Below are 12,675 nucleotides of genomic sequence, written 5' to 3'. Positions count from 1 at the left end.
GGAACGAGAGTGCTTGTTTATGGGCTAACCAGGGAAGGGTGATTTTCTTCACCTCCCCAATAGGGTAATGATGGCCATCATATTTATTTATTTTTCTCCCTGCCATAACACATGTAGTTAGTTCAACCAGGATGGGTTGTTAGTTCTACATGATTGCATAGGATTCCTTTACTACAAGTTGGTACTAGCTTGCTAAGATACTCCGTCGTGAGGGACGAGAGCTTATCAAGAGCACCGGGAAGCTTATGCTTCATTTGGTTGGGCGGATAAAATGCCTAGGTCATATGTCTGTCATCCAGTTTGCGAGAGGAGGTTATTCAGGTCAAACGGAGGTGACACATCCAGATACAGAGAAAGTCAAAGATTCCAGATAAAATTTTATGTAATAATTAAAGATGTATATTTTATTTCATTGTAAGACGAGAATGGTCGCATGTAAAAGTTATGAAAAAGGACCTATAGTAACCTAATGTAAAGCGACAGGAAGTCGCCATGCAATGTAACTAACAAAGAAAAGAAGAGAAAAAGGCTACTAACATACTAACCCACTAACATGCATGATTTACTTTCTTAGATTAGTTTTCATTTACGCATGCATGCATGGTCATATTTAATTATCTGGTAGATTATTTAATTATGAATTTTTGCATGTTAATTTAATTGGTAATAATTTCATGCATATGATTTACACTACTCATGCGCACACGTAACTCAACATCGTAACTAATTATGGTTTGCATTCTATTGGACCTCATGCGTAATTTTAGATTGTTATTGTTCACATGCACATTTAATTCCTACATGTTATTTATGAGTTGCATGGTTGTTCAGTTACTTATCTATTACTTGCATGTTGATAATCATTGCTTTTGCATGTGCAATAATGGTTAATTGAATTTTTAATTAAAACAGTGAGTTTAAGTTTGGTTTAACTAGGGTTAGGACAAGCGGGTCCTTACATCTATAGACCTTATATTAGTCTAGAATAGGCTATGTGGTATAATCTATATAATGGACTATGATGGATGGTGTAGTGGAATCTAGCTCATTCAAAAATTTTCTATTTTTTCACATCAAATCTAATCCTTCTAGAATCTTGGCATTCCCCTATCAACTCATGTGCTAAAATATTTTATGGAGTGACTGTGGAGCTATATTATAGACATTCCTAGATAATTACTAGACAAGTGGACTCAGTTGCAAAATAGGATTCAATTCAAATTCAAGGAATCAACCTATAGTGTTCTAAGTTGTATCATCATAAGATTTCATACTCATTTTGGGCTCACTTTGGCCATTGTATCTCATGCCCCTAATTTCTAATTGATTGTGCTCATTCCATGGCCAAATCTGGATGTCCAACATAATCTTAAGCTCACTAAACTCAAGTTTGGCTCAAAATGCCTGGACTATGGTTCCTAGTGCCCTAGTCCAACCTCTTCGAGCCCAAATTTGAACATCTAACAATCAGGAAAATGGAGAGTGAGAAAATGCTCTCCATTGTTCCAGCCTTCTTTGAAATTTAAACATGGAAAATGTGAAATTGTGTATAAATATAAATTGTCGCCTTACCCCATTCGCCCCCTGCTCCTACCCTTCCCCCCACCCCCCCTCTCCTCCTCATTTGTATATCCTCGTCTCTTAATTTTAATTCACACTCCAACTGAGCACTTTCTATTAGGCATCTTTAAGGAATTAGAGGAGAGTTAGAAATCAAGCATTCAAGTTCATCATCATGATCAATTTTATGTAGTTATCCATGAATGAAGGCATGTATCAACTCCTATGAAGAAACATCAACCTTTTCTGAGGCTTCAAGGAAAGAAGGTCATAAAAAAGGTATCAATTGTCAATTCAATATTTCCTCTAAGGTTTTCAACATTTTTCCTACTAGGAGTAAGCTCTTTTTTCTTATCATCGTTGTTGTAGTGGAGGTTAATTCCTACCTAAAGTTTGACTTAGGCAAGCTCCTATATAGCACAACACAAGACTCTTTGTGTAGGTTATCGATATGACTGCTAAAAGATGTTGAGATTTAGAGTATATAGTGAGACCTACAATTTTAGATTTTGAACATGCCAACACTCATTGATGATGTCAATTCACACACCCATATGAAACTTTTTAGCTAAATTTCAAAGAATGTAACCTTAGGAAAATTCTAATCTAGGATCCGAAGTCTTGGGCTACGAGACACCTATCAGGACTAAGGTGCCTAGCACATTGGTCCACAACTTTCAATCCAAATTTCAATGGAAAGTTCCTTTCTATGTCTTACTTCTAGATCTACCCTTTTGTGTTAAATTTTAGTACCATTTCTTTCTATCTATGTTGAATATTGTCAATTTCCTAGTATTTAACCTAGTCTTACAACATTTCTTGTCTTTATCATATCCAATTATATCAAGTCAAAAAGAGGACAATCAACAAAAATTCTTAGCTCTCCTAAGGGGCTAATTTGGGCCTAATTGGTTGTTCTCCAATGAATGTATGGTAGAAGATGATTCCTACTTCGTGAGCATAATTTATAATTTGGATTTTTAGATCTGAGTTTAATTCCATAAATAATTTTGATTTAGAGGTATTAATTAATGAAATTTACCTTTTATTTGATTGCATTCATTGATTAATCATCATTTTCTTTGCTCATATTACTTAAATAGATGGTTAATTTGTCATTTCACTGCTATATTGTATTGCTAAATCTTTTATTTTATTTCTATAATTGCATATGTTAGCTGCATACATTATCATTCATAATTGTATAAAATGAAATCTAGGCATAAATTAATCCCTTTTCCTTTGCCCCTAGTTTTCCTTCTTTGTTTCCTAGGAGAAATTGTATGTTGTTGGAGCTTGTTCTTGTGTATGAGTTTCATATCCCATTGTTCTCAATACAATATCATTGTGAGAAGAAGTTATATAGATTCATGGCTTCCCATGGTTTAAACACTAAGGGTTTTGAGCCTAAGTTAGTTGTTGACTTATCCCACCTCGGAGATTGGGTGAATCCTCTTCTCTTAGCCCAACACCTACCTTGCCTAACATTGATGAGAATGTTTCCCCTCATGTTTCTCCTGATGACAATGGCTCTTCAACACATTTTTCTAATGAATAGCTCATGAATATTCACAAGCATTGAGATATCTTCAACAATTTGTGAGTCAAGAGCACTTGGTTAGAGAGGCAATCTCTTTGATTGAATATTTAAATAATTTCATTCAAATTTATGAACATGGTGCAGAAGTTCTACATGGCATAGCTCACATAATGGATGACAACACTTTGAAGGTGGCTAGTTTTACAAAAGTTCTAGAACATTCCATTTCTCCAACCTAGTTTGAGATATCCATGCCTATGACTACATCTATAGTCCATGTTCCTACATAGACATCTTCCATCATGGCTACCACTGAACAAAATAGTAACTGTATCTATATTATTAGTGAGTGAATCCTATCATTGTGTGTGTGTGTGTGTGTGTGTGCGTGCTTATATTTCACCTTTAACAAATCTTCTTTTTGTTTCTCAAAACATGCATCAACCATATCCTCTGCCCCATACTACAATGTTCCACCTACCTATCATACTACACCTCCAAATTTTTCTAATCGAATTCATCCACCAGAGCTACTTTAAACCATTTGTTGCAAAGAAAAACATTTTACAACAACAATTGGACAACATAATCCAATCCAAATCCACTATCCCTACATATTTCACAAGTATCCCACTTTCCCTAGATATCCTTAGCACTCGCCTTCTACAACACAATGAAGTCCCTTGTTTAGAGAAACATCATGGAAAAGGTGACCCCCACTTTCATGTGAAAACATTTTCCACTTTATGCAGTGATTTCTTCTATGATGAAAGTCTCCTTACCAAACTCTTCCCTCATTCCTTAAAAGGCACATCCTTGGAATGTTTTTTCTCTTTGCATAGTTACTCAATTGTTAAATTTCAGCAATTGGTAGATGCATTAATTCAAAATTTTTGAAACAATATTGGGCCACAAGTTACATGTAGTGATTTATTTCATTGGAAACAAGGTGTTAAAGAAAAAGTGATTGATTTTATTGGTATATATCAATATTTGTATGGAAAATTTGATTATATTATTACATATACTAATATTCAAGGGATTTTTGTTAATAATTTACAAAAAGATATTACTATAAAAGATTTTGTTTTGTAAGTATACATCTTTCACATAATTGTACACAACACTCACAATTATCAACTTCAAGTTAGTCAAATGAAGCCTCTTCATCTTTGACTCCAATTGATAGGAATGAAGATGCTCATCAAACATTTTAAAACTTTAGAATAAAAAACAAAAAACTTCATTAAGATCAATAGAAACAATTATTCCAACCATATTGATACTCAAGTTGCAACCAAACTGCCCCCTATTATAGTCCACTTTTATTTTAAGACATTCAAACATCACAAATTCACACCCCTTTCTAAGTCCTTTCATAGAAACATGCTTCAATTGATTAACAATAATTTGATGAAGCTTCCTCCTATTAGTTTTCTAGATACCTCAAAACCTTTTCCATCTTCCTTTAACTCAAAAGCCTTTTCAATACCATCATCAACTAGGGCATGACACTGATAAATTTATAAGTCTTAAGCATGAAATTTAATACCTCATTGATTATGATGATATAGTGGTCGATAAAGGGAATAAATCTATAGCACCTCCTAATCAAAACTTGCAAATCTTTACCAATCATTTGCCTTCACATTCCATGAATGTTGTTGAGCTTATAGATATAGGTATGTAGAAACTATTGAAGTATTTGACCAAAACAATGTTGTGAAACTGATAGACCAAGAGAAACCTAAGTCGATCTGTGTAAAACTAAACATTTATTGATCTACTATATGTGTTGAATGTTATTATAGAACATCTTTACACACAATAATTACACCATTACACAAATGATAACTCCAAATGCTTGATTCAGGTGCATGATGGTTTCTCTTGACCCACCATAGGTTCCATCACCCTTCATGTAGAAGATTGCTATAAATGCTTAGATGTTAAATTTAATCTTATCCCTACTTTGGAACAATTTCATTTAAAGTTGGATCATCCATGAAGGCAGTCCAATTACCATTCATAAGTGTTTAAAGTTCCCTTAAAATGAACAAGTTATAACTATACATCATAGACTTTTCCAACATTTGTCCTCAAAAAGCTCATCCACTCAAACTTCATCAAGATATCCTATTCCTTTCCTAACAAAAATTAAAATCCAATAAGATAGCTACCTTAGGTAATCCTTCAGGATCTACTTTGACTTCTCTCCCTAAGGATACTTTGTTCTCTATGGATGTGGAAGTAGCTCTTTCTAGATTGGGAATCCTTCGTACTCTTATAATTTCTCATATACATGTTGCAATTCCACCTCTAAAATCTTATAAAGGACAAATAAAATAATGCCTAGAATCTTATATCTCTCAATATTTAGTATTTCCATCTATTCCAAGAAGAAAAGGAAGGAAAAGAATCGATGTTGAGTGATCCACAACCTTCTTCTACACAAGTTTTGAGTCGTAACCAACAAAATCATAGTGTCAGAGAATGTTAATAAAGCTGTCCTAACAAATGAATTTTGATTTGATCCTATCTTCCTAGGCTTCACCTAATCATAGGGAGAATCTTAACCTTGAACAATCTTGCGAACATTTAAATTTTTTATTTCGTAATTATTATTCTTCGTATATCCCTCTTCACATTATATATCTTGTTGTGATTAAACTAGATGATGATTTTGATAATAACATTGAAACTATTAAAGATACTATTGATAATTTGCCTTTGATCTTTTTTAAATCTTTAACTCTATCTCCTAGTAACACACATAGTGATTCATCATTAGAGCATGGTCCTTGTTTGGCACTAGAGATAGTTGTGTTTACTGTAATAGCCATCAATCCTTTCGAATTTTATCCACCATCTTTGAATCATGATGAGCAAGATTGGGAGTTAGATGATTTGCTAGACTATCTCATTCTTGCAGTAGATTCTTTTGTGTGTTTTCTTTTATGTAATGTAATCCATGTAATTGATGCTTCGCATGTCTTTGTATTTATTAAGCTCTGTTTGGATGACCCTTGTTGCTCCATTTGCACAAGGCTACAAAGGGACCAAAGCTATCATAACATTCCTCTATTTGTATCATCATTTTCCTATATGTTGTATACGTATTATGTTGCAAATGTTCTCTTTCCATTAATATTCTTTTTTGTTGTCTTCTTTGGGGATGATGCAAATCATTGAGATTTTTTTATTCTATTTCATGTTGACCCAAAAAGACATTTTTTATTCATCTAATGTTCTCTTCTTCTAGATTTTACTTGTAGTTCCACTACCTGTGGGGCATGAGGTCAATTCATATCAATCGTTATTGATATATATGATTTATATCATGAACATAATAACCCAAATAGTAGATCCCTTATGTTCTCTTTCATGTCTTATGACCATCACGTTCGATTTGTCAATGTTTGGGGAAATTTCATGGCGGTGACACACTTGTCTTTTGGATGCATATTTGCTACCTTGAAGCAATTTCTCCTGGTAAGGCATAAATAATTTGTTTAATGTGGAGGCATACACTCTAACATATGTTACACTTTTGTTAATAGACCATAAGTTTGGTTTGTACACTTTGACCACACACCTTAATATGCTCGGTGCACATTGCAACACCCAATTCGTAATTGCATTTTTGGATTACCTAACGAATAGATATTTTATTTTTTAATCCTTGTGTTTTGTGAATGTCGCAACACCCATATCATTGTTTTTTTTTCCTTTCATTACTATAAAATGGAGATTTTTCTTTGTAATCTTTTGCAAGAATCAGCTAGCATAACCCACCTCGCTAGACCTATTTGAATCTCTTCTCTTATGGCTCCTACTAAACATCTCTTACTATACCTAGATGTCATACCCTTTTTTTTTCTTTCATGCTCCATGTGTATGTGTAACCCATATTGATCATATTGCTCCTTTTATCTTTATATTTTAGATAAATAAGATACTAATTCATGGGGTCTTGGTATTATCTTTTCTCATTGAAATTATTTTTATGCTATCCTATACTTTACAAGAGTATGAGTGTAAGGTCACACTCCCACTAAAGTAGGGGCTAAATGAAGTATCATATATTGTATCCCCATACAATTTCACACTCATTTTGGGCTCACTTTGTTTGTTGTCTCTCAAGCCCCTAAATTCTAACTGATTGTCCTCATTCCATTGCCAAATTTGGATGCCTAGCATAATGTTAAGCTCTTTGACCTCAATATGGGCTCAAAACTATAGGACTATGGAGCCTAGCACCTTATTCCTCTTAGACTGTGGTGCCTAGCACACTATTCCTATTAGACTGTGGTTCCTAGCACCTTATTCCAACCTTTTTGGGACCCAATTTGAACCTCTAATAGTTTACAAAATTAAGAGTGATAAATTTCTCCCCAATGTTATCCTTCTTTGAAATTTAAATATGAACATGTAAAGTTATTTATAAATACAACTATGCCCCACCCCACCCCCCAAATTTATACAACCACGTCTCCTAATTTCAATTCACACTCCAATTGAGTACTTTCAATTTGGCATCTTGAAAGCAATAGGTAGGAGGTCTAAAGTCAACCATTTAAGCCTTCAAGTTTAGTACTATGAGCAATTTTGTGTGTTACTCCTTGAATGAAGGCATGCATTAACTCCTATCAAACAACATCAACCTTTTTATGAGGCTTCAAAGAAAAATATCAGAACAAAGGTATCATTTTTCAATTCATTATTTCATTTAAGGTTGTAAACCTCTTCCCTACCAAGGGTAAGCTCTCTTTTCTAATAATCATTGTTGTAGTCGAGAGTAACTCCTACTATGGTTTGACATAAGCAAGCCCCTATACAACACAATACTTTTCTCTCTTTTCTATGTGTAGTTTACAAATCTAACTACTAAAAGTTATAGTGTAGACTAAGACCTATAGATATAGATCTTAGATAGGCACAAACTCATGTAATTTATATCAATTAGCACGCCTATTTGACACTTTTTGGTTGAATTTTAGAGAGCATGATCTACGAAGCATTTTGGTCAAGGATCCAAAGTATTAGGCTGCAGGTAACCTATTAGGACTAAGATGCCTATTACACTAGTCCACCACTTCTAGGCCCAAATTGTAGTGATCGGTTCCTTTTTATGTTTTTTTTCCAAATCTGCCCTTATGTGATGAATTTTAGTTATGTTGTTTTTTGTTTATGCTGAATATTATTAATTTCCTAGCAATTTACCTAGTTCCCACATCATTTCTTATCTTTATCATATCAAATCAAAATAAGAATAATCAACCAAGTTGTTGAGCTCTCCTAAGGGGTTAAATTTGGGAATGTTGTTTGTTCTCTAATGAATTTTAGGTAGGAAATGATTCCTAGTTTAAATTTTTAAATTAGCGAAACTCATTTTCCCAATAGATCACAACCATAAGAAAATTTTGATTCATAAGCTATCTAAAACTATATAATTTTAGTTACACTATTTCATTGAGTTTATTTTTTACATCATTTTCACGGCATGATTACAATCTTATACTCATCACCTAAAACTTGATTACTATAAAGATAAATATAGGCTTCTCCTCTCATCTTGAAGCTAGCCTTTGTATATTTTAAGCACAAACAAGTTGTTAGAAGAAAATTCAAGAACTAGTCGATTGAGTTTAGGAGTATGAAACCATAACTAATGAGGCCACACCATGTAGACTATTTTCTATTTTTTACCACTTGTCACAATGTACTAGAAAGTTGCCAAAAATTAAAGCTTCTACCTCATTAAAAAGTTTATAAACTCCTAAGAACTTCTTAATTACTTAGTTAATTGGGTCTTGTATGAATGCCTTATTAGTCCATCATTTTTATTGTTTATCATTTAAATTAGAGCTAAATCACATTTTTATGGAACTATTTAATTTTCATACATAAATTGTTCGATGTTGATATTACTTACACCACTTAGAAATTTTTCCTAGTGGTCTATAATTTATTTGATTTGTACGTAGAAAATTAATATAGTTACAACTACCATACAAATGTGAATTTCTCAACTAATAACTTTTAAAAAAAAATTGTTTGTTGTTGAAAAAAAAAGTAAATAACTTTAAGAAACAATAGATTATATTTATCACAAAAGTATAAGATAGGGAAAAACTAATTGGTAGAGGTAATTAATCAGTTATTAGATTGTTATTTCTTAAGACAAAAGACATAGAGATATCAAGTTCTTACTTTATTTTTTAGCTATAATTATTCTCCTTTCTAGTGGCATCATGGTACAACCAATATTTAAGGGCTTCTAACTCACATTTGCATGATTAATTCTAGAACATATAAAAATTCTACTTTCAAAGTATTTTCTAAATTATTCCTATTTTCCACATCTTTGTGATGTACATTTTTTAAGCGTTTCAATAGAGAATTTACTCATAATTATTTTTTAAAGTTTCTTATGAGGATACTCATGGGCTAACCTCTAGGTAACTTAAGATAGGTCTCTTGAAAACATTTCTAATATATTCAAGTGGCTAAATTTGTTTCAACTAGTTAGGATTTATGACCCTACCAAGGTAGGATTTCAACATTTGATACATTTTAGAGTTTTTAATAATTTTATAGTTAATTTTAATTACTTCCAATAGTTTATATCCCTTTTTGGGGATTATCATTTCTTAACATTTGTCACAAAAATGGGAGAATTAATAAATTTGTAGATTTCTTGAGTCAACCTTCAATTGTAGCCATAGCAATAGTATTAAGTGAGTCATGCAAACAATAGAGAATATATTGGCCTTAATTCTATGAAACTAATCTTGAATTTGTTGATACTGCTTGATATTTGTTTTCCTTGATTTTATTGTTATCATATTTAATTTTTTTACTATGCAGCATGGGTTGCATATGTTACTTTTGAGTGTTACTTTGAGTGTTTATCAATGCTTTAGCTCCACTTATTTTATTGATAGTCATTTTGTTAATTGTCAATTATGCATTGGTTGACATATTTTATAAATGAGTTATTGTATGTATTTTATGGGTTATGTTTGATCAATCATAAGGTCAAAAATATTTTATCACTCCTCTATATGTTGATTCTTGGTTTGTTGTTTGCATTGAGGTATGCCTATGAAAGTGTGATAAGATTCTTGTGAGGACTTCAATATTTTATTATAAGTTGTTTATTGCATTGAAAAGTGAGAACTCCCATGCACAAATGTCATGCTTGGTATTAGGATCATATTGTATATTTGAGATACATATTTATATGTTTTTTATGACTAGCTTATCATAGTGTCAAGCAACCCATTACCATCTATTTAGTTATTTGGATTATTCATGTAATTATTTTAATGATTTCAACATCTTACATTTTACCTCTATATATACATGTTTACATAGATGGACATTTGTATCACTATTTGCATTCTATATAATCATTGCTTATCACATTTTCATGATTGGATGATTGTCCATTCTTTTGGATATTATGTATGGTGTAGGTATGCTTGATGTGTGACCTAAGAATGTAGGTACAAGGTTATTTCCCTAATTGATTTCCCCAATAATGGATATATCATAAATTTCACCTTGTGTTAGTGTTTTTCATAATCTCTACCACAATCAATTCAAGTGTGAAATGAGTCATGATGATCTCATTTGATTTTAAATCTAGATCAATGATGATTCAAGAATCCATGTGTTGTGAGAAACTCATAATTTTGTAATTTATATGATGATTAATCATTTCGATGTCTACATTTGAGACATATATCAATGGATAAATCCTTACATTATAAGCATATCTCACGTTTGAAGGAAATCAAGAAATTGAGAAAGAAATAGAAAGATTTCTATTTAATTGTATTGGATATTATATTCAAATTATTTTAAATAATATGATTTCCCTAAAAAATAATTCATCACTCAAAAAATCTAAATTTAAATATCTACTATTTTTAGAAATGAAAAAATTAATTGAACATCTTTAAGTTAATTTCCAAATAGTATTTAGTAAAAGAAAAAAATAAGAAAAAAAAAACATTGTGTCTTTATTATTTGTTTTTCCCAAAATGAAAACTTCTCAAACCCTCTCTTCAAAGAAATTCAAAATGAAAGAAATCCTTTTTTTTTTAAAGATTAATTTGCTTGAGAATTGTTTTGAAAAGGAGTGCACGGTTCCTATGATTAGATTGCATATTTATTGCCTCACCAAATTTAATGAACACGATTTATTGCACCATTTTGGGATTGTTTAAGTTTCAACAAGATTAATGAAATTGAAGTAGAAAAGTCTGAGGCGCCAAAATGGACCAGCATTGAGAATACAGATATTTTGTCCTCTAACAATCTGAGAAGACTTAAAAGGACCCAGTTTTCTTTATCAATTAGTCAACCAATGGTGAGTATTACTTTATGGGTGAGGTCCACACAGACCATGCGTGCAAGCATAAACGTTGACAGCAGTCTCTGTGTATAACATTAGTCAACAATGGAAAATAATACACTATTTCACTCCTCTCCTTATAAATAGGCAACGTTCAATTCCTTCCCAGTTCAAACGAGAATTCCCAATTCATAGGGCACAAAAAAAGAAGTGGGAAGGAATGGATTTTTCTAAGGAAGAGAGAAGTAGTCTCAAGAGAAAAGCCCAGTACAATGAATCTATGCAAGTGAAGAAAAGTGGTAAAAATGATATACCATCTTCATCTTCTCTAGGTTATGGTTCTTATGAAGATGAACCAGAATCATTCATGGCTGCTCCATATTCAGAACCCATGAATTCTGCTCAAGAAGTGAGTCTGTACAATGAGAATGGCTCGGGAGAGAACTTCGTTTTGCATGGAGTTATAAAGAATTCAGCAATTGAAAGGTGTCGTGAGCCCATCAATGGTAAAGCTGAGATTTGGAGTGTGAGTAAGAAGAAAACACGAGTGCAAGGAGAGAAACATGACAGAGGATTAAGGAGAAGGCCATGGGGGAAATATGCAGCTGAAATCAGAGATCCAAGAAGAGGAGGAATGGGGATGTGGGTTGGAACATTTGACTGTGCAGAGGACGCAGCCATGGCTTATGACAGGGCTGCCCTCAGCATTAGAGGACCCAGAGCCATTCTCAACTTTCCCATATTCACTTCCTGTTTCAGTGAAGAGAACGAATCTATTAATGGGGGAAGTCATATTACAGAAGAAGAAAAAGAAGAAAGAACATGTGCAAACAATGAGAGAAATGTGATAGAATTGGAGGATATGGGTGTAGATTATTTGGAAGAGCTGATTCTCACTAGTGAGAGAATAACTGTTTCCTGGTTTTCTGGTTCTTTACAAGAGCGGCTAATTTCTTAGTCTTACAGTGTGTTTTATAATCACTGTTGATTCTGAACCAAACTTTCCAGTTTTACAACCATAAGACCTAAGTGTTTCGTAAATACCTGTCAGAATATAAAAGCTGTATGCATAATATTATTCTAATCTATAAGGTCATTGGTCACTTGTGAGAGTATTGGTATAGTTTAATGAAATCTGTTATTCAGCTCTTTGTTTCTATGTATCAATCTTGTTTCACTGTCATCTGAAAGTCTTTCAAATATGGGATAT

General features: G+C 32.6%; 1 protein-coding gene across 1 annotated transcript; it reads left to right on the top strand.

Annotated features, from left to right (window-relative positions):
• Positions 1-11,685: 11,685 nt before the first annotated feature.
• Positions 11,686-12,423, top strand: LOC131857947 (ethylene-response factor C3-like). Its single transcript, XM_059210741.1, has one exon. It carries the CDS (start codon positions 11,686-11,688, stop codon positions 12,421-12,423), a length of 738 nt encoding a protein of 245 aa, XP_059066724.1.
• The last annotated feature ends 252 nt before the right edge of the window (positions 12,424-12,675 follow it).

Source organism: Cryptomeria japonica, chromosome 8 (genome assembly GCF_030272615.1).
Source record: "Cryptomeria japonica chromosome 8, Sugi_1.0, whole genome shotgun sequence".
NCBI lineage: Eukaryota > Viridiplantae > Streptophyta > Pinopsida > Cupressales > Cupressaceae > Cryptomeria > Cryptomeria japonica.
Note: the sequence above shows the minus strand (reverse complement) of the source record. Positions and strands in the feature narration are given on the sequence as shown.